The sequence below is a fragment of the Alternaria hordeiaustralica genome, assembly GCF_023758085.1.
Source record: "Alternaria hordeiaustralica strain BMP 2776 chromosome Unknown scaffold_17, whole genome shotgun sequence".
Lineage (NCBI taxonomy): Eukaryota > Fungi > Ascomycota > Dothideomycetes > Pleosporales > Pleosporaceae > Alternaria > Alternaria hordeiaustralica.
The window spans coordinates 632,661-655,985 of NW_026056789.1; the positions used below are offsets into that span (position 1 = coordinate 632,661).

General features: G+C 52.6%; 5 protein-coding genes across 5 annotated transcripts; 4 read left to right on the plus strand and 1 right to left on the minus strand.

Moving 5' to 3' along the window:
• Positions 1 to 770: 770 nt before the first annotated feature.
• J4E84_007727 (uncharacterized protein) lies at positions 771 to 1,946 on the plus strand (the record flags this gene model as incomplete). The annotated part of the gene is made up of 1 exon (XM_049390307.1): positions 771 to 1,946. The coding sequence occupies one exon, from the start codon at positions 771 to 773 to the stop codon at positions 1,944 to 1,946; it is 1,176 nt and encodes a 391-aa protein (XP_049242160.1).
• A 1,235-nt stretch (positions 1,947 to 3,181) lies between these two features.
• On the plus strand, positions 3,182 to 7,437 carry J4E84_007728 (uncharacterized protein; the record flags this gene model as incomplete). Its single annotated transcript, XM_049390308.1, has 2 exons — positions 3,182 to 3,271; positions 3,355 to 7,437. The coding sequence occupies 2 exons, from the start codon at positions 3,182 to 3,184 to the stop codon at positions 7,435 to 7,437; spliced, it is 4,173 nt and encodes a 1,390-aa protein (XP_049242161.1).
• Positions 7,438 to 8,038: 601 nt separating this feature from the next.
• On the minus strand, positions 8,039 to 8,943 carry HIS7 (Histidine biosynthesis bifunctional protein hisB; the record flags this gene model as incomplete). The annotated part of the gene is made up of 3 exons (XM_049390309.1): positions 8,039 to 8,325; positions 8,385 to 8,571; positions 8,641 to 8,943. 3 exons carry the CDS (start codon positions 8,941 to 8,943, stop codon positions 8,039 to 8,041), a joined length of 777 nt encoding a protein of 258 aa, XP_049242162.1.
• Positions 8,944 to 9,096: 153 nt separating this feature from the next.
• J4E84_007730 (uncharacterized protein) lies at positions 9,097 to 9,984 on the plus strand (the record flags this gene model as incomplete). The annotated part of the gene is made up of 1 exon (XM_049390310.1): positions 9,097 to 9,984. The coding sequence occupies one exon, from the start codon at positions 9,097 to 9,099 to the stop codon at positions 9,982 to 9,984; it is 888 nt and encodes a 295-aa protein (XP_049242163.1).
• Positions 9,985 to 20,839: 10,855 nt separating this feature from the next.
• Positions 20,840 to 22,234, plus strand: J4E84_007731 (uncharacterized protein; the record flags this gene model as incomplete). The annotated part of the gene is made up of 3 exons (XM_049390311.1): positions 20,840 to 21,334; positions 21,388 to 21,747; positions 21,797 to 22,234. 3 exons carry the CDS (start codon positions 20,840 to 20,842, stop codon positions 22,232 to 22,234), a joined length of 1,293 nt encoding a protein of 430 aa, XP_049242164.1.
• Positions 22,235 to 23,325: the final 1,091 nt, after the last annotated feature.

Below are 23,325 nucleotides of genomic sequence, written 5' to 3' on the forward strand. Positions count from 1 at the left end.
GTCGAGCCAGGGCTTCTAGAGTGCATACGTCTTCTTGCGTCCAATCGACTCTCACGTTGTGACGAGGTCCATTTCGACGTCCTGGCATGGCATCCGCTTCACTGCGCCATGCCCATATGAGTCTACAATACCCGGATTTGAACAATATTCAGGTGGTCACTTCTCGTTTTGGGAGACACGGCAGGTCATGGGTGTTATAGTGCGAGGCGGTCTCCTCGCGGCTCAAGGGAACTTTCGCACTCCAATCGATGACACCGACTATACAGATGACGACTAATTTTCCCATCAATGAGCTGTCGATGCAGGAAAAGGCTGTGCTACTTGCTGAAGGCAGTACTGTAGATGCTTGCATGAGTTACATGGGAGACGTTGTGTATCCAACATTCTCATGCCAGACTGTATCAATGGCATAATACGAAAACGCAGTATATCATCCTACACGAGTCTCTACTGAATAGCCTCTAGCACTTACACTAGAAATGGGTCTCGCAAATGTAGCAACCATAACTCCTGCTATGATAACCCCTGCTCCTTAAGCGCGTGGCGAGCATGAAGGAGACCAGCAGGCGCCAAGACGTGTTGCCTTTATTGCAGAGCAGTCACGCTACGAAGCTCACTTTGTCATAATCATGCATTCATATAGTGGCTATATTTCCCCGCGGGAACACGGAATGCTTGTGGAGGTCATCATCACTACATAAGAGACGAAAACCCGCCAGCAATCGTTAGTGTTGGTCCAAAAGGTTTACAATATCGCCGAATCGCCCACCATGAAATACTCATTCGTCCTTCCGCTCCTCGCTACGACCGTCCTCGCGGCACCGGCTACGGAAAAACGCCAGGACGCGACATGCACTGTCCCAACGACTTTCCCCTCCACCGCCAACTCCAAGTTGCCGAACCCCTTCAAGTTCTTCGACGGAAGGGCTGTTACTACGAAAGCCGATTTCGCATGCAAGAACAAGGAGGTCAGCGCTGCCATGCAGGCACAAGAGCTCGGTGACTTTCCCAAGAAACCATCAAGCGTCACGGCCACCTTCTCTGGCTCCTCTCTTTCCATCACCTCGACCGAGGGAGGAAAGTCGGTTTCCTTCTCGGTTTCCATTAAGAAGCCCAGCGGAACTGGCCCTTTCCCTGCCATCATCGCATATGGCGCTGCTAGTCTCCCAGTCCCGAGCAATGTCGCGACAATCACTTTCAACAACGACGATATCGCTCAGCAACAGGGTGGCAACAGCCGTGGCAAAGGCAAGTTCTTCGACCTGTACGGTTCCAGCCACAGTGCTGGTGCTCTCACCGCCTGGGCATGGGGTGTCGACCGCATCATCGATGCTCTTGAGGCCACTCCTAGCGTTGGCATCGACCCCAAGCGCGTTGGTGTGACTGGATGTTCTCGCAACGGAAAAGGTGCTTTCGTCGCGGCCGCGCTCGTTGACCGTATCGCCCTGGGTCTGCCCCAGGAGTCTGGCTCCGGTGGTGCCGCCTGCTGGCGCATCTCCGACTCTGAGAAGGCCAAGGGGAAGAACATCCAGACCTCCAGCCAGATCGTCGGCGAAAATGTCTGGTTCTCCACGAGGTTCAACTCCTTCAGCACCAAGTCCAACACCCTCGCTACCGACCATCATCAACTCGCTGGTATGGTTGCTCCTCGTGGTCTCCTGGTCATCGAGAACGAGATTGACTGGCTCGGTCCCGTTTCTACTACTGCTTGTATGAAGGCCGGTCGCCTCATCTACAAGGCTCTCGGTGTGCCAGACAACATGGGGTTCACTGGCTCTGGCAACCATAACCACTGTTCGTTCCCATCCAACCAGCAGACTGATCTTACTGCGTTCATCAACAAATTCTTGCTCAACCAGACCTCGAACACGGCCAACATCGAGAAGGGTCCGTCTGGTGCAGACGCTGCGACGTACATTGACTGGACTGCACCCACACTCACCTAGGAACTGGGTTTGATCGTGGAAATATTGGAAACGAATAGAGTTGACATGGGCTCGATATGTACATAGTTGGCGACGAGTCCGTAGCTGAATGACATCTTTGCCAAGATTGTAGCATCTTTAGATTGCCCTGGTCGCAGAACCCTGCCCAGTCTGAACTTGGAGCCAACATGATTACGCTTGGACTAGATGAATGCGCTGATCAAAAAGCAAATCCTCCATGCACTAGAAATTGAGGAGGAGATGTTTTCAGTTGCCTGGACTTTCGTATATGTGTGTATGCGATAGAGCGTCGTTGCGGATGGCTAAACAGAGCGACGGGAGCCTCACACCGTCGTTCAGCGCAAATCCAGAATCCTCACCACCAAGGCCTTTTTAGCTGATAGAGCCGCTAGGCAGGCGTAAAGTTAGGACAAGGCGCCTCGGTCCATGATTTGGGCATGTCTGACCGAAATTAACATTGAGAACAGGCCTGGTAAGAAAGGGAGAGGGGTTTGATGTTCGCTGGACTGTGGTAGCAGGTTTAGAGGGGTCGTGGACGTGGCACCCACTCCACTCGTTCCTCCGCCTCCGATGCGGTGGCTTATTCGGCACTAGTCCACGTCAAGCGCGTTGTTTATCTGTCTACCCCACAACCACTGCTTCAGTGAACATGAATGAAGACGGACGAGGAGGAGTGAAAGCAGCGCAGCAGGACGCCCACCACGCGCTGATTGGCCACAGCCCCAATTGAGCCATCACATGACTGCCAAGGCGCTAACTCGATTGCGACGCAACAACGCTCCAGGCTAGAGGACGTCCCAGCCCGCCGCAGCAGACGTTCAACACCACTCCCGATATCACTCCCAGTTGCGCCCGCATCTCAATATCCCCGCAACACGCTGTCCACGACGCGTATAGCGGTTTCCAACGCTTTTAGAGCGCGCCCGCGCCTTTGCCACCTCCCCCACCGAAATTGCGCGCACCCCCTTCAGCCTCACCACACAACGCGACTCTGCCAACGGCGCACCCCCGAAGGTCTTTCATCGGCTTCATCAACACAACGGCCGCCACCACCACGACGCCGCACGATAATGTTATAGAATCGCTGCACGCGCCCCCCATCCCGCCCGCGACTGTCTTTCCCTCATAATTGCGCGACTGCTGCCTACCCCGACCCGCGACCGCGTCGAGAGTCGACATCTCGCATCTTGGCTATCCACCGCGCAACACAACATTTATACTGAACCACCACCAGCATGGCGTCGGTTCAAGCCAATCCAGAAATGCCGGGGCAGGGTCCCCTCGCTGCGAACATTACGCGCGAGCAGATTCAGCAGGTCTTCCAGGTACGTACTGCCACTTAACCGCGTGTTCCCTTGCGCCCTGAGCAATTTCCTTTGCTCGAGAAGCTTACTAACACGGTCTTTAGAGCTACACCCGGATGAAGCAACAAGGCGTGCCCGAGACTAACCCCGAGTTCATCAAGGCGCGCAATCTTCTCACCATGGTGCAGAAGCAAAATCAGTTCCAGCAACAGCAGAAGATGCTGCGGCAACAGCAAATGCAGCGCCAACAAGGCCAGATGAACCCCCAAGCCGCACAACAGAACGGCGCCGGCATGGCCATGTCCAACGGCAACAAGCCAGCTGCTCCCACTGAGGGCAAAGTCGCTACGCCTGCGCCTGCCTCGAGCGGCCCTTCAACTACCATCCAGACTGCGACTGCTGGCGGCCAAGCTCCTCATGGCGACGGCCAGACCCCCACATCGGCGACAGCTGGTTCAATGCCGCTGAACAAAGATCAACTCCTTATGCTGCGCGCCCAGATTGGAGCTTTCAAGCATCTATCCAAGGGTCTGCCGTTACCCTCTAACATGCAGCAGCAGATCTTTGGTCACCACCAAGCCAAGAAGCCCCAGAACGCTGCCGAGGCGGTAGCTGCCGCCTCTCAGATGCTCGACAATGCCACCCGTGCAGGCAGCGCCTCGAGCGCAAATGGCGGCGCAGTACAGGAAACCCGGACTCTACCTCGTCTTCCCGATACCTTTATCGATCCTTGGAGCAGCGAAGCTTTCCGCGATGTGAACTACATCTCCCACACCCAGCGCAAGAACCGACCATACCTCGCAACTATCATGCCTCAGGGCGTTGACATGGATGCGGTCCAGCAGAGCATGGAAGACATACGCAAGGAGCGCGAAATCCTCCTCTACAACCGTCTCACCGCGAGGAGGGCCGAACTGGAGAAGGTCCACGCAAACATCGGTTCTTGGGATACCAGCAAGACCGATACACCCGAAGATGACGGAAAGGTCAAACTGGCCCTAGTCATTGAGCAGAAGAAGCTTAACCTGCTGGAGAAGCAACGGAAACTGCGGAGAGAGATCGCCCAGCAGATGATCCACGCTGACAACCTTGCCATGACAGCGAACCGAACAGTATACCGACGCCTCAAGAAGCAATCGATGCGCGAAGCCCGTCTTACCGAGAAGCTGGAGAAGCAACAACGCGACGCACGCGAGACCAAGGAGAAGAAGAAGCACCACGAGTTCATCGATGCTATCCGCAAGCACCGTAACGAGTTGCAGGAATCTGGCGCGGCTCAGCGTATGCGTCTGCAGAAGCTTGGTCGTACCATGATCACCACCCACCAGAACATCGAGAAGGAAGAGCAGAAGCGCATCGAGCGCACCGCGAAGCAACGTCTGCAGGCTCTCAAGTCCAACGACGAAGAGACCTACCTCAAGCTTTTGGGCCAAGCCAAGGATACCCGTATTTCGCACTTGCTCAAGCAGACGGATGGTTTCTTGAAGCAACTCGCCGATTCCGTCAAGGCACAACAGCGATCCGCAAACAACTCATACGAGCCAGAGGAGCCCGAAGAGGAGAGCGAAGCCGAGTCTGGTGATGAAGATCGTCCGGGCAAGAAGAAGACTGACTACTATGAGATTGCTCATCGCGTCAAGGAGGAGGTCACAGAGCAGGCATCCAACTTGGTTGGAGGTACCTTGAAGGAATACCAACTCAAGGGTCTGCAGTGGATGATATCCCTGTACAACAACAACCTGAACGGTATCCTTGCAGACGAGATGGGTCTCGGAAAGACTATCCAGACCATCAGTTTGATCACCTACCTTATCGAGAAGAAGCGACAACCAGGACCTTACCTAGTCATTGTACCGCTGAGTACTCTGACCAACTGGACCAACGAATTCGAGAAGTGGGCACCAAGCGTCACCAAGATTGTCTACAAGGGTCCTCCCAACTCGCGTAAGCAATACCAGCAACAGATTCGATGGGGCCAATTCCAGGTTCTTCTCACTACATACGAGTTCATCATAAAGGATAGACCAGTCCTCAGCAAGATCAAGTGGGTACACATGATTGTCGACGAGGGTCACCGTATGAAGAACGCCGGTTCGAAGCTCAGCATGACCATCACACAGTACTACACAACGCGTTATCGTCTCATTCTTACCGGTACCCCACTGCAAAACAACCTCACGGAACTGTGGGCTATGCTCAACTTCGTTCTACCTACCATTTTCAAGTCAGCCACTTCCTTCGATGAGTGGTTCAACACTCCTTTCGCCAATACCGGAGGTCAAGACAAGATGGAGCTTACAGAAGAAGAGCAGTTGCTCGTCATTCGTCGTCTTCATAAGGTGCTTAGGCCTTTCTTGCTCCGTCGTCTCAAGCGCGATGTCGAGAAGGATCTTCCCGACAAGACCGAGCGTGTGATCAAGTGCAACTTCTCCACCCTCCAGGCGAAGCTGTACAAGCAACTTGTCACACACAACCGACTCATGGTCAGCGACGGCAAGGGCGGAAAGACTGGTATGCGCGGTCTGAGCAACATGTTGATGCAGTTGCGTAAGCTGTGTAACCATCCTTTCGTGTTCGAAGAAGTTGAGGACGTCATGAACCCAACCAAGGGCACCAACGATCTTCTATGGCGTGCGGCCGGCAAATTCGAATTGCTTGACCGCATTCTACCCAAGTTCCAGGCTACAGGCCATCGTGTCCTCATGTTCTTCCAGATGACACAAATCATGAACATCATGGAGGACTACTTACGGTTGCGAGGCATGATGTACCTGCGTCTGGACGGAGCGACCAAGGCAGACGATCGATCCGATCTACTGAGGTTGTTCAACGCTCCCGACTCACCATACTTCTGCTTCCTGCTATCAACGCGTGCCGGTGGTCTTGGACTGAACCTGCAAACTGCCGATACAGTCATCATTTACGACTCAGATTGGAATCCTCACCAGGATTTACAAGCCCAGGATCGTGCTCATCGTATTGGTCAGAAGAACGAGGTCCGCATTCTGCGTCTTATCACTTCCAACTCGGTTGAAGAGAAGATTCTCGAGCGAGCCAACTACAAGTTGGACATGGACGGCAAGGTCATTCAAGCTGGTAAATTCGACAACAAGTCCAAGGATGACGAGCGAGACGCCATGTTGCGTATCATGTTGGAGTCTGCTGAAGCGGCTGAGAGCCTTGAACAAGAGGAGATGGACGACGACGACCTGAACCAGATCATGATGCGTCATGATCATGAGCTGATAACCTTCCAGGAGATGGACAGGAAGCGTGCGGCTGAAGATCCATATGGTCCAGGCAAGCCGCTCGGTCGCTTGATCGGTGAGAGCGAGTTACCCGACATCTACCTCAACGAAGAGGCGCCCATTGTCGACGAGAAGGATGACACACCAGCTGGTCGTGGCGCTCGAGAACGTACCCGCGTCAAGTATGATGACGGTCTTACCGAAGAGCAATGGCTGGAGGCTGTCGACAACGACGAGGACACCATTGAGGCTGCTATCGCCCGCAAAGAAGCCAAGGTCGCCAAGCGGGGCAGGAAGAGTGGCGGAGCGCGTGACGAGGATTCGCCTGTGCCTTCACGTGCTAGTTCAGAAGAACCGATACCGAAGAAGCGAGGTCGTAAACCCAAGGCTGAAAAGCGCAAAGCTGACGAAGCCTCCCTCGACGTTGACCTCGCACCTCGGAAGCGCGGTCGACCTGCTCCAGCCAAGGACATGTTGCTTCCTGACCAGCGAGCGTCGCTTCAGAAGGTCGTCAACGTTGTTTACGAAGCTCTCAACGATCTGGAAGAGGAGTCGCAAGACCCGAACATTCCCAACCGCGGTATCATTGACCCATTCATCGAACTGCCGGACAAGTGGGACTACCCAGACTACTACCAGCTGATCAAGAACCCCATCTGCATGAAGCAGATCGAGAAGAAGATCAACAAGAAGGAGTACCAGTCTGTGAAACAATTCCGTCAAGACCTTGGCTTGTTGTGTAACAACTGCCGCACCTACAACGAGGACACGTCACTGCTCTTCCAAGACGCCAACCTCATCGAACAGACCGCACTTGACAAGCTCCGTGAAGCAACGGCGGAGTTCCCAGAATGGCAAGATTACGACGACGGTGGCAGCGTGCACGGTGGTCTTAGCACAATGACAAGTGCAGTTGGCACACCACGAGCTGGCGTCTGAAGAACGTAAGTTGCATCACTACACACCATATATTGAGCATCTACTAACAGTACCAGATGACAACGCACGTCCACAACCACGACGCTTGACACCGAACCACCTTATACCTTCTCTACATGTCGTTTATTGCCTCACTGTATAACTTGCAAAGACCTGGACGAAAGAAGATTGAAGAAAGATTCCATTCCAGGCATTTCAATTGCGCGCTTGCACGGTTTTTCGTCGCTCCACCACACCACATTTGGGCGCGGCTTCTCCTCCCATGGTTTTAAGATGCTTGATTGAGTAACACGATTTTGGGGTTCAAAGGGGGGATTTTCTTTTCTTTCCTAAGTGGAGTTTGATGCATGCATGCATGGCTATTGTAGCTAGTGAAAGCTTAGTTTGGCTCGTCTGCCTCTAGATAAAGGGCAGTTTGATGGGCCGAGAGAGGGAAGAATGTGATTGTTTGCATTCATTTTGGTGCGGTTTGCTTGGTGTGAGGGGTTGATGTAAATGGCCTAAGTTATGCAGAGTCACCAATCCAATGTCTATCACAAATTCCACACCTCCGAGCATCTGACAGCCACCAGCGTCTCGTGCAGTCATATGGCCTGCTCACCTATGCCTGCTCCGCGTTCCACTTGACGCAGTCCTGGAACTTGACGCCCGAACCACCAAAGATATCCAGTGCGCTGCCAATAGTAAGATCCACCTTGCCCTTGCTCAGCTCCTTCACCAATTCTAGATCTTCAATCGACCGGCCTCCACCCGCATACGTGACAGGTATGCTGCACCATTCCGCCAGCTTGGTAACGAGTTCGTGGTCGATACCGCGTTGTAGGCCTTCGACGTCGGCGGCGTGGATGAGGAACTCGCTGCAGTGGGGTTCGAGGAGGGATATCGATTCTACATATATTTGTTAGCTATTGTTATAGGATCGTAAAGAAGGGGTGTGGTGTATGTACCTTGGTTCAATTCAAAATCGGTGATGGTCTGCCACTTGTTGGTCGCAACGAACCACTTGTCGCCTTTCCTTCGGCAGGAGAGGTCGATAACGAGTTTTGTTTTGTCGTTGTCGAGGGCTTGGAGGACGGCGCGGAGGCGGTCCATGGAGAAGGTGGAGGAGGGGAAGAGGTACGATGTTATGATTACCTACTGCGCGTCGATTAGTTCAATCTACCTCTTACAACAGTATGTGTCCTGCCATAGGGAGAAGCTCACCTTGTCCGCGCCTCTTTCAATCCATTCCGCCGCGTTCTTCTCTGTAATCCCGCCGCCAACTTGCATGCCGCCTTTCCATGCTTCCAATGCTTCTTGCGCTGCTTGGTCGTTTCCCGGACCGAGCATTATGACGTGTGCGCCTGTTAGGTCATGTTGTTTGTATAGATCGGCGTAGAAAGCGGAAGGGTGCTCGGAGGTCCAGTTCGTCTTCAGGACGTCGGGGGTGGTGGTGTTGAGTGTGCCGCCGACGATTTGCTTGACGCTTCCGGCGTGCAGGTCTATACAAGGGCGGAAACGCGTCATCTTGCGATATGTATCTGTGGTGGTGGTGTTGCGGGGGAGGGGTCGAGTGAAAGACGGAGGTCCGAGCGAGCATTTGGCGCTAAGAATTTCCCAGGTTGAACTTTTGGATCGCCCCGGCTTGCACTCAGCACAGCCCAGCACAACGACACGATAATGGCGCCCGCACTTGGAAAACGGAAGCGCGTCACGCGCAAAGAACTCGAACAACCGTCGCGATCACCTTCTCCCTCTTCCGGCTCGGGCGACGATTCCGGCGCAGAAGATCTCCAGGCGATATTCCGGCGCGCATTCGAAGCAAAGTTCAAGCCTCTGCCGGTAGAGCCTAAGAAAGCGAAGATAGAGGAAGCGCCCGTGGAAGATGAAGCAGAGGAGGAAGAGGAATCAGATTGGTCAGGCATAAGCGACAACGAAAACGACGTCGAAGTCATCGAGTACCAAGACCCAACGCGCGAACTCGACGAGACCGAACGGGCAGAAATGAAAGCCTTCATGTCGTCGAAACCGCCCACCTCAGCATCCACGGCGTCAAAGAACACCACCACGAAGAAGAAACAAAATGACGACGCCGATTCCAACGAATCCTCCATGCTAAAAAACGACATGGCCCTCCAACGCCTCCTCCGCGAATCCCACCTCCTATCCGCCTCCTCCTCGGGCACCTCCACACCCACCCTCGTCGCCACCGGGACCGCACGCCACAAATCACAAGACCTGCACCTCCAAGCGCTCGGCGCCAAAGGCTCCATCTTCACACAGAAGAAGATGCCCATGGCACAGCGCAAACACATGATAGACAAAGCGCGGACCACGGAAGAGAAGAGGCGGGCGGACGCAAAGGAAGCGGGAATTGTCCTAGAAAGGGAGAATAGGGTGCTTAAGAAGGGGCCGGAGAAGAAGAGGGAGAGGGGGGTTGGTGGGCCGAGTATAGGCAAGTTTCGGGGTGGGACGCTGAGTTTGAGTAAGAAGGATGTGGAGGGTATTACGGGGAGTGGGAAGAAAGGGAAGGGTGGGAAGGGGGGTGGGAAGAAGGGGAAGAGATGAGATGATGAGATACCCAATATGAGTTATGCGACGCGAACGAGCTTCGCTCCACGCGTAAAACACAGTGAATGTCGTAGACAAACTAAACTGTCACTAAGCCTGTTTACCAGGATTGGTAAGGCGCTTTCGCAGAGAGAGGAGGGAGGCAACGAAAAATGCCAAAGCTTTCGGTCTTTGCTCTACAACGACTTAACACTCTTTCTCCTTCGAACTCAACTCACTAAGATTGGTCACCTACGTCAAGCGAACTGAACCAACAAGGCTCCAACATAAGCTACTTTCAATCCAGCACTATGGATATATTACTATCTTCTTCCAAACCAGCCTGCTCATCTACGGAAGACAAGCCGTTCCGGTTCCTAGACCTTCCCGCAGAAATACGATTTATGGTCTACGAGGAAATCGAGATATCAAGTTGTCACTATCGACTCAAAGACCCAACATTCAAGCCTGAGCCTGAACCTGAGGAGCAAACGACTCAGCCATCATACATGACGCTTGTTGTGAAGAGCCTGCCAGTAGCCCTACTAGCTACCTGCCGTCTGATCCATGATGAAGCAACGCCTTTCCTCGCGCCCAAGCTAAAAACGCTACGTGATGAACCCTCACATTTCATCATCGACTCGACAAGCCTTCACAGCTTCGTTAACAATTACCGCAGCATTGGCACGATTCTCAAGATACATGAGTATGACGAAATCACAGAGGATTGGTACGGCCTTTGTGCTAGCAAAGATCCTGAAACCTGGATCCCGCGCCATTTCGACATAGGATGCACTTACGATCCACAATTCCATATCTTCTTACGCGGCTCCAAAGAACATGCCACCATCGTCGAGTTCTACAGAAAATGTCTTGAGGTCCGACGACGCCGATACACTACAAAGACAGTGATCACCGTTCGTTATCGTCCTGGGTCACCAACAGATCTCGTTGGCGACTTGAACTTCAATACGTGGCTGGCGGATCGGGCGAGAGATGGCTTCGAATTGCAACTTAGTGGATTTGGCCCCAACGATGTCTTGATTGCAATGCGAGATTTTCTAAGAGAAACGCCTAGTCTATATGTTAATCCGCTTTGGCAGGTTAGAGAGATTTCGGATGCGGAGTGGAAGACAGTGTCAGCAAGGGATGGCATTGTTGATGTGAATGGAGAGGGTGTACCAGAGGGTGTACCACAGCCCAATATATTGAGAGAGCTTATTTACTTAGGCATCACAAAGATGTGTGCTTTATTATGGTTGAAGTAGGGAGCGGACAATCCATGGAGGACTCACAAAGATATCTCTGTCAACCCTCTTTCATCGGAAAGGCGACGTAATAGTACTTCACTGTAAACAAATGAGACATTCATGTCAACACTGGTGATTATCTATAAGATATCCCGCTGTGACATATACACACTCGAGACTACAGATTATGCAGCTGTAAGCCATGCTTGTGCAGTGTAAAACCGAACAAATCTCACACAAGTCATCCTATGAAAGATGCCGCACTGATTTCCACCTACTTTACCTACTAGTACTGCGATAACCCAGAGCGAGCAGCACCTACTCACAATTTCCGCAACACATACCATTCTTACACACAAAAATGCTCTCGAATAAGAGCAGTTGCGATCACCAGAGACATGAAGTTCCTCCACAAGACTCCAACGTTGCAACCACCACCAACCGCCACGGATACACATATCCAGACCCAACTACCCGAATTACTCGACATAGCCGCGCATTACTCGACCTCGGGAGAGAGGGACCAACAACTTGGTTCGCAAACCCTACGCATATGACGATCGACCCGTACCAAACCCGCGGCCCCCATCAGCCCACCCCAAAACACACCTCACGCCCCGTAAAACGACCCGTCGCAACATGATTTCCAGCGTGTATCGCCTACTCCGTGTGGACCCAACTACCACAAGGCCATCACAAGACTATCTGCCCTATAATCCCGCCCTATAACCCACCCCGCGCTTAACCTGCCCTCCCCAAGCCCCAAGCTATCTCCGTAGCGTACCAAACACCGCACTTTGCGCCGTTTTTTTGGCTGGTAGACGTCAGCCCTATCTCAGGTAGTACTCCGATAGCTTATCGGGCTAGCAATAGGCGCGAAATTGTATCTAGACGTCATGTCAAGCTGACTGGCGCCCCGGAGATCTGCTGCGGGTTCCAATCATGTGTCGTTGCGCTTGTTTGGAGCCAAGTTGTTCGAGAGATGGGGCTAGCAAGCGAGGTTTGGATGGACTGCGGTGGTTTAAGGTGGGTTTTCGAGCGTCGCTTGTTGGCTTCCGCGGTTTAGAGATTGGGTTGGGCGCTTAGGTTGGAGTATCCTCTCGAGGTGGGGATGTAGGGTGGTTGACGGGTGCGTTGGTTGTTAGGGCTACCGGTCAAAGTGGATAGTGTTCGTTCGTTCCTTTCTGTCGGGGCAGGACGGGTGGTGGGCATTTTTGACCTAACAATGCGTTATTTGGAAGGTTTTCAGAGAGACGGAGGATGAGTGTTTTCAACTGCGACGATGATAGGAAGGAGGGAGATGTTGGCATATTAAACTATTCTGCATACGAACATCGTGTCTTGGATATATGTAAGTGATGACCATATGACTTCAGCGATCAGTAAACACTTCTCTCAGAGTGAGGCTCCCTAGATCGCTTCTTTCCGGTTCTTAGCACTACTAGTCGACTTTGTCTCATGATGTACGAGCGTGTTCTGAGTAAGCAAAAGTCTTACCAGTGCTAGATTTGTGTGCTACTAAACAAGAGCCACTGTGCCCACTATCAAGCGTTTAGTCCTGCCAGGTCCTATCTGGGGAATAACGGGTGTGTCTCGGATAAAGTTCCAACAGTTGCGCTTTTAACCAGATCTCTTCCTGTAGCTCTGCTAGCGTACCTGTCGCTTGATGTACGACGAAGCATGATGGATGATTATCTTCCAGCTAGAAGAAGTCAGTAGGGCGCCTGCACGGTAACCTGTCGTTTGAGACGGCTTGTGGGCCTCCATTATCAACTACGAGGATAGTCTTGTAGACCGGACTGAACGAAAACTATGGCAGATGTTGGCACTAAGAGAACTGCGATGCGCCCAGGGTCCATATGATCTGCTCGTGCGATACTAGAGTTTGCGGACGCTGGCAACGGTGATCTCTCAATTTCGATGGTCAAATGTGCGTCCTAAATTGGGCGCGCCAGAGACGCTTGTGCGGGTAAGTTGCAAGTCTTGCGCTCGATGAAAATTGATATTGATGCCCACAAGAAAAATGTAGTAGTGAGCGCTATTGTAGCAGCTACAGACTAGACAGTAAGGCGTAAGAGTAGCGGGTGTAAGTCAGTTAGCCAGGACGCAGTAGAGACTGTGAATTAATTTGAGTCATGTATTGGCGCGTGGTAGCCAAAGGGCTGACGATGCCCACAAGTTGACCATATCATTTGTTGTTCTAGTCCAGAAGATGGGTTGTAGCCTCTTCAAAGAGGGAAAGAATGCCGAGCACATGGGATAGTCTTCGAACTATGTATTGAGAATTGAATGATCGCGCGCATACGATCGTGGGAATGTTTGAATGAAAACTTTCGTGAGCGATTAAAATTAAAATGGAGTCCTAAATAGGACTTGAAATCCGAATGAGAAAAATTGAGATACTGAGTTGAAGGAAGACTATGCAATCTAGTCCAGGACGTGTGCCTCTTTGGGACGTGTAATACCGTATGCCTCGACACTAGGTTCATCTATCTGAATGAAATGAAGAGGCTCTCACATATTTCATCAAAGACCCTAGTACTGAGAGTCTCGATGTGGAGGACCGCTAGAGCAACATGGTGAGGGGTGAAACAAGTAATCTGTACGCAGCGAAGTAGTGCGAACTTTAGTTCCTGAATGGAGAGTCAGATGCCTTCGCTGCATGCAGGAAATACGACAGGACAGACAGGAACACCGATCAGCTTTGCATCTCTTGCGCTTAACTGATCGTATACGCTGACAGGCATGGGTGTCAGACGGTAATGAGTCTCAATGAGGCCTTCCATCTGAGGCTGAGCAAGATTTAAGTTCCAGTGGCGATAGGCTCTTGGTGGAGTGTTCAGCTTCATTTCAGCGTCGTAATGCTGGAAACCCTCGATCGGTGGCGGCGGGGGCGGTGGCGATCAACATCGATTTGGAAAGGGGGATCTCAGCACAGTGATCTGCTCCATTCTTTTGCAGTTCGCCATGCAGAGAAGGCCTATTCCTGGGAAAGAAGGGTGCAGACGCGTCAATGAGGCGTGCCCTGAAACTCCTCCAGGATGGCAGGCGACCTGAATCGGCCAAAGCGACACTCCTGCAGCTTCATAGGAATCCGGTCGAATCTGTCGCCACTGCGTACATCTGTATCATGTGGCAGGTCTGTACCTGGCTTTGCTCACCTCTATCGATGGAGGTGGCCTGTTACGTGATGCGCGTCTGCCGTCGGCTATTGCGGGAGCTCATCGATCGCGGGTTTGGCATCGTCGGCATGCTGCGCGTACATGACGGCCTCGCCGAAAACCCCACGCGTTATGCCACGATATGTGTCGAGTGATTCCCAGCGCCAGAAGCGTCAGCTTGCACCGTTGATAAATCTATCTGTCGGCCTGAAACTTCGGTTGGTCGGTACATGGCAAGCTACCGAGATCTAGAGGCACGGCTGTCATGCAAGATTGACGAAATGCGGAAGCGGAAGCGGGCAGGCTCACCGATAAAGATCTGGAGGAATGTCAGAAACGGGCCGAAGACATGCGATGGATCTATCGTGAATAAAGGAGCAAGATCTGATTTTTCTTTTCCCATCGTGTGTGTGTGGGAGAACTGCTGGTTGGAGTTGGGGAAGCGGCCAGCGGGGCGGACTGGGTATTTGGGAAGGGCCGAAGAGCTGCCGAAGTATCGTTGAGATGCCGCTCGGAAGCCCGCCACAATGAGCGCGGGCACCCTGGAGTCTCCAGACATCCCAAAGCGCAGCTTTCATTGGTGGATGTGTTGGCCGGCAGGAAGAGTGGCTTCGCGTAATGCACACTGCGTCCCTGGTGGCGTCGTGAAATGCGCCCGCCCTATCAAATCCCCTCAAAGCCGAAGGCGCAAAGGCACAGCAGCTCGCCAATCTGGAACAACAATGGCAGTATCTGGTCTGAGTCAAGGAGGTTCTTACCCCCTCTGCGATGTCCGTCATCCCGCCATCTTGGACTTTCAGTCCGTGGACAGTGTTCTGCCTTATTGCGACAAGAGGTACGCTAGAGCTAGCACGGTTCCGTTTCGAGCGCTGTGCATGATCCTTTGGCGGGTACAAGGTGCCGTACCCTAGATCTCAAGAGCACGGAGCGGTACGTTCTGATCGGTGGGGCGCATCGAAATACCTCGCCGACCACTCTGATACCCACTTCGCGACCGGTGATGCTGTTTACTAACCATCACTGGAGACGAATAGATGGAATCGGTCATGGGACAAGGTGATGCGTTCCAAAGAGATGGATCAGGATTCAGGAGCGCTGTAGCACAATCACCGCTGCTGGTGTCAAGAACTGTCAGTTCATATTCGTCATACGATACCCGATGAACTGGCTAAGCCGAGATACTCATATGCCCTCCACATACCGAGTTTCAATTTTGGCTTCGTCCTTGAAGAGCTCCAAGTCCTATCTTGCAGCTGGCGGATTTCAGAATAATTACAAGTGGTCAGCCGCGGCAGCAGCCACAGCAGCAGCTCCATGGTTCAGACATGACATCTCATGTCCACAGACACGACTCGATCGCTCGCTGACGCCATTTCATCGACCCGCTGTTGCGGAACGCTCAGGTACATCGCTATCGGGTTTTCAGATCCTGCAGGTCGCGATAAAACGAGTTAGTTTCAATCAAGCGATCCTGGAAGTTCATGCGCCCCCTTGTCGGTCCAATTCCATAGTGTCATCATCGCTTTCCGATTATACCCTCAGGATCCGGCCTTTCACGCCAAGCTAATTAGCGTGTAGTCGGTGATGCATCAGTGCATGGTTCTAAATGCAGATTCCCCTTCGCGGGCGCAGGGGCGAAGAAGGCGCATCAGATCTGATGAAGACTCCGATACGAACGGGCAGGGAAACTGACTCGAGCTTCACACCACTACATACCATCACATCGTGGCTGGAGATTGAGCTTCTTGAGATGCTGCGCTTACTATGCAGCATTACCCAAGGTTTGCCGAGAGACAAGATGACACCATGTAATGATATGCAACTTGTACGTAGTGATCGTCCACTAGGTTACTGAAAACATCCGACGTTAAGCATCATTGCGCTACCATCTTCGGATGCACGTAAGCTTGTAGCGTACCAGACTCTTCTAGACCGATTTACCGCTATTTCGAGATTCCGCGAAGAGGTTGGTGTTGAGTTGGCGACACTTTGCAATCGCTTGCCATCTCACTTGTCTCAGAAGGCGAGCGATGCACGATCTGAAGGCGACGCCACTGAGATATAGTGTGTTTGATCACCAAGATCGATGTCTTCTGGAAGGCGATCAGAGTGGCGAGATACAGCAGATCTGCGTGAGAGGTGTGAGTGCTCGAAGCAAAGGTATGCCGGTGGCAGTTCCCTACGGTGAAGGGTTTCTGCCGGGTTATTCCAGGTATCGCAGCGTGATGTAACATGTTGAGGGCCCAAGAGCAGGATATTCACTGCTAACGGTACATAGGATTCAATCGCTGTCGGTGTATATCAGACCGGCTTATGTGCCTCTCCATGGTTAGCTTTGGCGCCTGCATTGCATCGGCATTGCTGGATGGTACTACCGAGTTTGGCATGCGCCTTGCCATCGCTATTAGCCGCTGCTGTTTTACGAGCATCCTACGCCTCGTTCCCCTGCCAGACATGCCTTGGTACTTGCGGTGAGTGTTGGTCAAGCACACAATGCTGCAACATGATTGCGACTACTGCACATGGGGTTTGAGGTTTTGACCGGTCTCCAAGATTGTAAAGTGCAGTAGCACCCAGTCAACAACTTTGAGATGTCTGGCGGTCAAGCTCAAGTGCATCGTTGGCATTGCTTCAAGGGAGAGTGCCGCAATGTCGCAGATTGTCTAGATTGAACGGTGATTGGAGTACCAATGAGTAGTTGTATGAGATCAGCCTATTTGAACACCGCATGGTACATGCCGAAGCAGAATGCTAACGTAGAACGGCTGTCTAAGATGAACCGCGAAGATTTCATCCAAGATGATCCAATGAGTGGTACTCAGCAGACTGCCAAAGTGCCTTCCGCCTACGGCTGGTACCGGGACAATGAGACTGAAGGGCAGCTTAAGGGTGAAGCGCCGGTAGCGATGCTTGTCGGTCTGTTAACGATCAAGGTTTCGAAGGAGTAGTCTGTGAGCTAGGCACACCGTTAAGCGGCAGCTTGGGGGCCTCTCAAGATGTGATCAACAGTGAGCCCTGGATTTCGTGGAGGGTGGTGTCTCCCACACTCGCATACAATGCGGTGTAGCTACGCGAGTACCAAGCCATGTGGAAGCATTCAGGGGATTGTACAGAGAGCTGTAACTGTACGGCGATGTTGAACACGATCTGATGGCGATGGCAGGGAACATGGTTGATGAAACACATCAGCGGCCCCGGGGAAGCGATCGGGCCTATCCGTTTGGTTATTGACATTCGCGGCTGACCTGTACGCCTAACCAAGGTGGGTCTGACAGGACGAACTGTGCGTCTTTGGCCCGCGGACCCAGGATCTGTGCTCGGTTAGCGACACGCGCATACATGCCGTCATTTGGCTAGCATAAGGTTCAGACGAACCACTCGCTTCACTAAGGATTTGACCTCTCGTGAAGCGGACACTAACACAGACAGACGATTATACGGCGATCACAGCCCAGTATCACCGAACAAGGACCGCGGATTGCTGCCGCTGGTTCCGTGCGCCGCCGCCGCTGCCGTCCGCATAGCCAACGTCTGTCATCAAAGTATCGACGAGCCGACCGCGGATGGGTAGCGCGAATGATAGGTTGCCTTGAGATATATATGGCGACGATTGAAGAATAAGTGGTTCGGCTTGTTGCTCGTGGGCAAAAGATTGGGTTCTTGGCCGTATCTCGTATTCTTACAGAAGCCGCTCGAAGAAAGACAGAGATTGCATGCTCCTTACACGTCTCGGTAAACGCATGTGTTCTTGCACTGGAGCACTCAATGGTGGTCCGTCATCGTTTGGAGATGAAAGAGCGAGATTTGCTGTCCCATGATGGTGTCCAGCACTTGTTTGAGGCTACTGCAGGTCCACGATTTCGGAAGAAGAACTTCTTAGTATTGCAACCCCTCCAAAGCTCACTGACCAGCACCAAGCGCTTTAACCCAAGGACGGACAGTCACTCTCGAGCCACGCGGCTCAACGAAACCCTGGCCTTCGGATCTTTCTGTCCCAGTATGCGAGGTTGAAGCCATCGCGCTCTAGTCGAAATGCCGTAAGGGCCCGCGCGGGTGATCCGGTGAAGACATGCAACGCGATTGCTACACCCATGCACAGACATATGCCACACAGATTGGTTGCATCTTAATGTCAACCTATCTGGGGTCGATCACCAAGTCCGAGGGATGGAAGATTACTGCGCTTGTCTAGGAGAGGTACAGGCCGACCGCTGCCATCCAGCATTCAGCTCTGCTTGCACAGTAGGGATACCCTGAAAGGAACCAACTGACAGCTGGCCAGTGCTGTTAAGGAGGAGCGGAGGGACGGAAGGGCGGCCATGCCATCTCGGTATGTTGAAATCCCGTAGTCGCCTACGCCGCTGCTTAGCATGTAGATCAAGAACACGATCTGATGCCCCTGCAGCTGTTTGATCTCGTATCAGCACTGGCTGGTGATTTCAAATACATCGAGAGAAAACGGTCGTCAATCGGGCTATCTTAGATCAGACATATTAGTCTGGTCGATACGGGAAACCTGACCCGCTTAAAGATCCGGGCGCGTCGTTTGAAGTTAAAATTCAAAGATGGCGTTTTGGCTTGGGGTATAAGAGATCGTAGTACTAAAAGCCGTTGGTGGCAGGTCTAATGGCGCAATAGAGACTGTGCATACATCGGGAAGCGCGTGCCGTACATTAGTAGTACATAGCGTCACTCTAGAGACGTCGGCGACCGGGACGCCACGAGAGTCCTGAACTCATTGTTGGGCCACAGGCTGTGGCGGGTAACAATAAATGTGATCGCCCGTAAGGCAGGGGCGTCAATAGCAAATATACACCTGCCTAGGTAGGCGGGATTATGGGTACCTTTGGCAAGATTGAGGACGGAGCAATGTAGCGGAGAGGATACAAGATGAAGGGACCCAATAGTTTGGGAAGGTTCCAAGTAACCGGTCGAGTGGGATGAATGTCTTACTGCAAGATTGCCGTAATCGCGTGAGCAGTTATTCGGGGGCTAGTGCCGAGTTTGGCTTAGCATGCGACACACGTGACCTTGAGCTCTCCGCTCCTTCGCCGGCGGAGACCCTGTGAGAACCGTGATGCTATTCCAGCGCGTCGATCATAAAAAACACCATCGAAGTCGACAACCACATCTGCACCGCAATTGCGACTGTTTTCAGCTCCGACCACCACCATGGTCGACCTCATAAGCCTTGAAACAAAGCCGAAGTGGGGCGGCATACCCGTCTGCTTCCCCGATGACAAGCTGGGTCTCCCATACAGACTAGGGCACGTCAAAATCTAACCAGTGCTGCGTCCGGGCGCCGCCATTTATTACCTAAGGCACTTCGGGTTTGAGACGTTCCATTCGTAGGTGGAGGTAATGAGAGTGTGTGGAAACACCGATGATTGGCGAGAGGGCTTCATCATGGCCCGTCAACGCCCCGGGAAGAAGCGTCGTCCGCCACGCCGCCGTCGATTATCGGACGCAATAGCGCGTATCTGCACCCACGTGTGTAGGTACGGAAGACAAGGAGTCGCGCTTCACACTACGCCGACGACCCAAGAAATTGCCAGCCACGATAAGCCCGCATGCGAGGATCCTCACTGGGATTCCGGCCTGGCCCAGACGAGAACTCGTACCTCGTCAAGCAATTGCGCAAAGGGCTATCCGCCTCATTTGGTCATTTTGAAGTCATGCATGTTGCATGATGAGTCCTGAATTCCGCGTCATCCACCACGGGCCGTCGAAGCAGAGGTTCACAATTGACCCTTCACGTTGACAGAGTCTCAACATTGACTTCTTGGGTGGCCCGCACGGTTGACTGTCGGTGGTCATCAATGTATCGCCCGATGGGGTGTGGCTTGAGTGTCCTGTCCTATGGAACCCCCACACTGCACATGAGACGGCGAAGCCATGCGTCCGTTCACACCTGGGGCCCATACCCCGGTTCCGCCTTGAGACTGCATCCTGGTCGGCTGCTGTGCCCCGTACATCCATCATTCTCTGCTGGCTAGCCTTCCACTAAACCACCACCCCAGTAATTCTTGGCTGCATGCGAGAGCGATATTCCTTGTCCTTCTTGCAACCATGCTCGCTCCTAACCCTAGTCCCTTCGGCTTGATCCACAACAAACGCCATCCTTGCTTCGCGGGATGCTCAGAGTCGTAGTATATCGAGTTGGCCCATTCATATGTAAAGCCCCAAACGCTCCCCCATACCACAGTCAGATCGATCGAGCAAGTCCACAACACTCCCACGTCATCTGATCCTCTATCTCCACCACTTTGTCTTCTTCTACACTTGATAGACCTATTCCCGACAACTCTCGGCCCAGCCCGCACTTGCATCCCATCTGCCCATCCCGTGGCATCAGCCTTCTTATCTACAATGGCTACTGTAGTTGCATCTCATAACATTGGAATCTGGCAAGATCGACGGGAACAATCTATGCATATCCCCAACATGCATCTCACCAACATCATGCCTCCCTACGACCAGTCCAGGAATGTCACCAACGCTCCCGTCTCTCGCGATTACCAACCCACATCAAACCACATGGACATCAGCATGCCCCTCTACCAAAGCAACGCCCTCCCTACCTCGGTCCCATACCAAGCAGGAGCATTCGCATACGACCCCAGCTCAGTAAACGCATACAACATGCAGCAGCCTTCATACTACCCGCCCGCGATGCCCCATCCCGTTTCATACGCTTCCTCCCATGATGTCCAGGCGCTTCCCACCCTGCCAGATGTCCGACACGTTTTCAACCACAACGTCAAGTCTGAGGGTACATCGCCAGCGCATTCAGGCCATAGCCACATGTACGCTGATCAGTCATTCACATCCGACTGCAAGCGATCAACCTCAGAGCCTACTGAAGGCAGTGGAGTGAACTTCGCCACGGATGTGGACACTCTCATGAGGGCTATCCAGGCGAAACAGACAAACCCGCCCCAAGAACCAGAGCAGAAGGTATGTGGTCTTCCTTTGAGACACCTAAGCCGACCTCGCTAACCACGAAACAGGACGACGTAGTGAAGACTGCTCAGAAGCCAAGGAAGCGTTATCAATGCACCGTTCCCAACTGCAACAAGAGCTTTTACCAAAAGACACATCTTGAGATCCACATTCGCGCCCACACTGGCGACAAGCCATTTCCTTGCAAAGCACCTGGCTGTGGTCAATCTTTCTCGCAACTTGGTAACCTCAAGACACACGAGAGGCGACACACTGGAGAGCGACCGTACAGCTGCGACATCTGTGGCAAGACATTTGCTCAACGAGGAAATGTGCGCGCGCACAAGATCGTCCACCAACAGATCAAGCCTTTCAGCTGCAAACTCGACGACTGCGGCAAGCAGTTCACCCAACTAGGCAACCTCAAGGTTAGTCCAACGCATCATGTGCCTCTACAACATCACTGACCGACTCTAGTCGCATCAAAACAAGTTCCACGCCGCTACCCTTAGATACCTCACCACCAAGTTTGCGACCATCAACCCAGGGGATTACGTCTCTCAGGAGGACAAGGAGCTTTGGGAGTACTTTGCGTCGCTCTACAAGAATTCCAACAAGGGCATCAAAGGTCGTGGCAAGGACAGGCGCATCTCCGCCATGTCAGCATCTGCTTCCTCCTACCCTTCCTCCTACGCCTCCATGCCAATGGCTTCCATGTCTCGAGGCTACGCCAGCTCTTTCCACCAACACAGCAGCGATCGTAGCAGCCGCTGCTCTTCGATGTCGTCTGACACCATTCCAATCCAGAGGGCAGACAGCGCATACGACTTCAGTGCACCGATGCACAACGGATACCATCAGCCCCAAGGCAATGGCTACGACGACAAGGTCTTCCCAGAGCGGATGATGTACTGATCACGCTTGAACACTTCAGAAAACTTCGGTCGAATTAGTGGGAGTTCTTGGATATCGGCGCTGAAACCTTGCGGGCATCGGGGTCACGGGTGATAGGTACCCAAGCTAGCGCAGCGAAGGGTACATTCGCATCTTCTCTTTCATCTTCTTCGTTTACACAGGCGTCATGGTATAGTCACGCGACATCAGTAATGTCTGTTATGCATTTTCATGTATGTCCATCATGTTTGGCGTTTAGCACCTCATGTATCCTCATTTCATGTACGCTTGTTTGTCAATCGGTCGCAAAAGGTTTTCACTGTCGTTGCCATACCCCGGCGCGCATTATTGTACGAATAGAATAGCATCATGACATAAAGAACAATTATCTACCCAACCACCATTATCTTTTTCGGTTTCCCTCAAACAAGAACAAAATGTAGCGTGGTGCAACATGACTCACCGCTCAACTGCTGTTGAACGGCTGGATGGTGTGCGACTGGCCCGCTGGTCATGCAACATGCAAGGCGACTGCCCAACCCATTCACCGCAGTTCTGCTTGCAACAACCTTCGCTTAGATTTGCGCCTGAAGGCTCAGTAGCTTGACATGCGGGTGGTGTAATTGCATTAGCTACACGCCCAAACGCACCTTAAATTTTAGCTGGGCTGTCCATGCCTATAGAGTTCATGACAGGAACTGACGTTTCTGAGCTACGGCTCACTGCCGCCGATTGCCGACAAACTACGCACTGGCGCGAGTAAGTGGGTTGCAAGCTGCCTAAGGTAATGCGCCGCGCAGCACTTGCAAGCTTGCACAAGACCAAAGGCCCCATAGTGGACCGCAGTGATACACTCAAGATTCATGAACAGTTTTTCTGGCCCAATTTTCCAGTCAGTCTCCTCGTCGCAAAACCGACCACCTCTCCATGTCCTCAGCGAGGCTGATAGCAACCCTACCGACCAATCGCATCTTGCGCAGAGCTTCTCCGCGGCTCAACAGTGGGAGGATAAAGCGCAATTGGGCAGGTCAAGAGATGTACATCCCGCGCTTCCGCCGCCCCCAGATCGCAGACCAGGTTTCCAAAGCCATATGTATGCAGGCGTTCTGAAG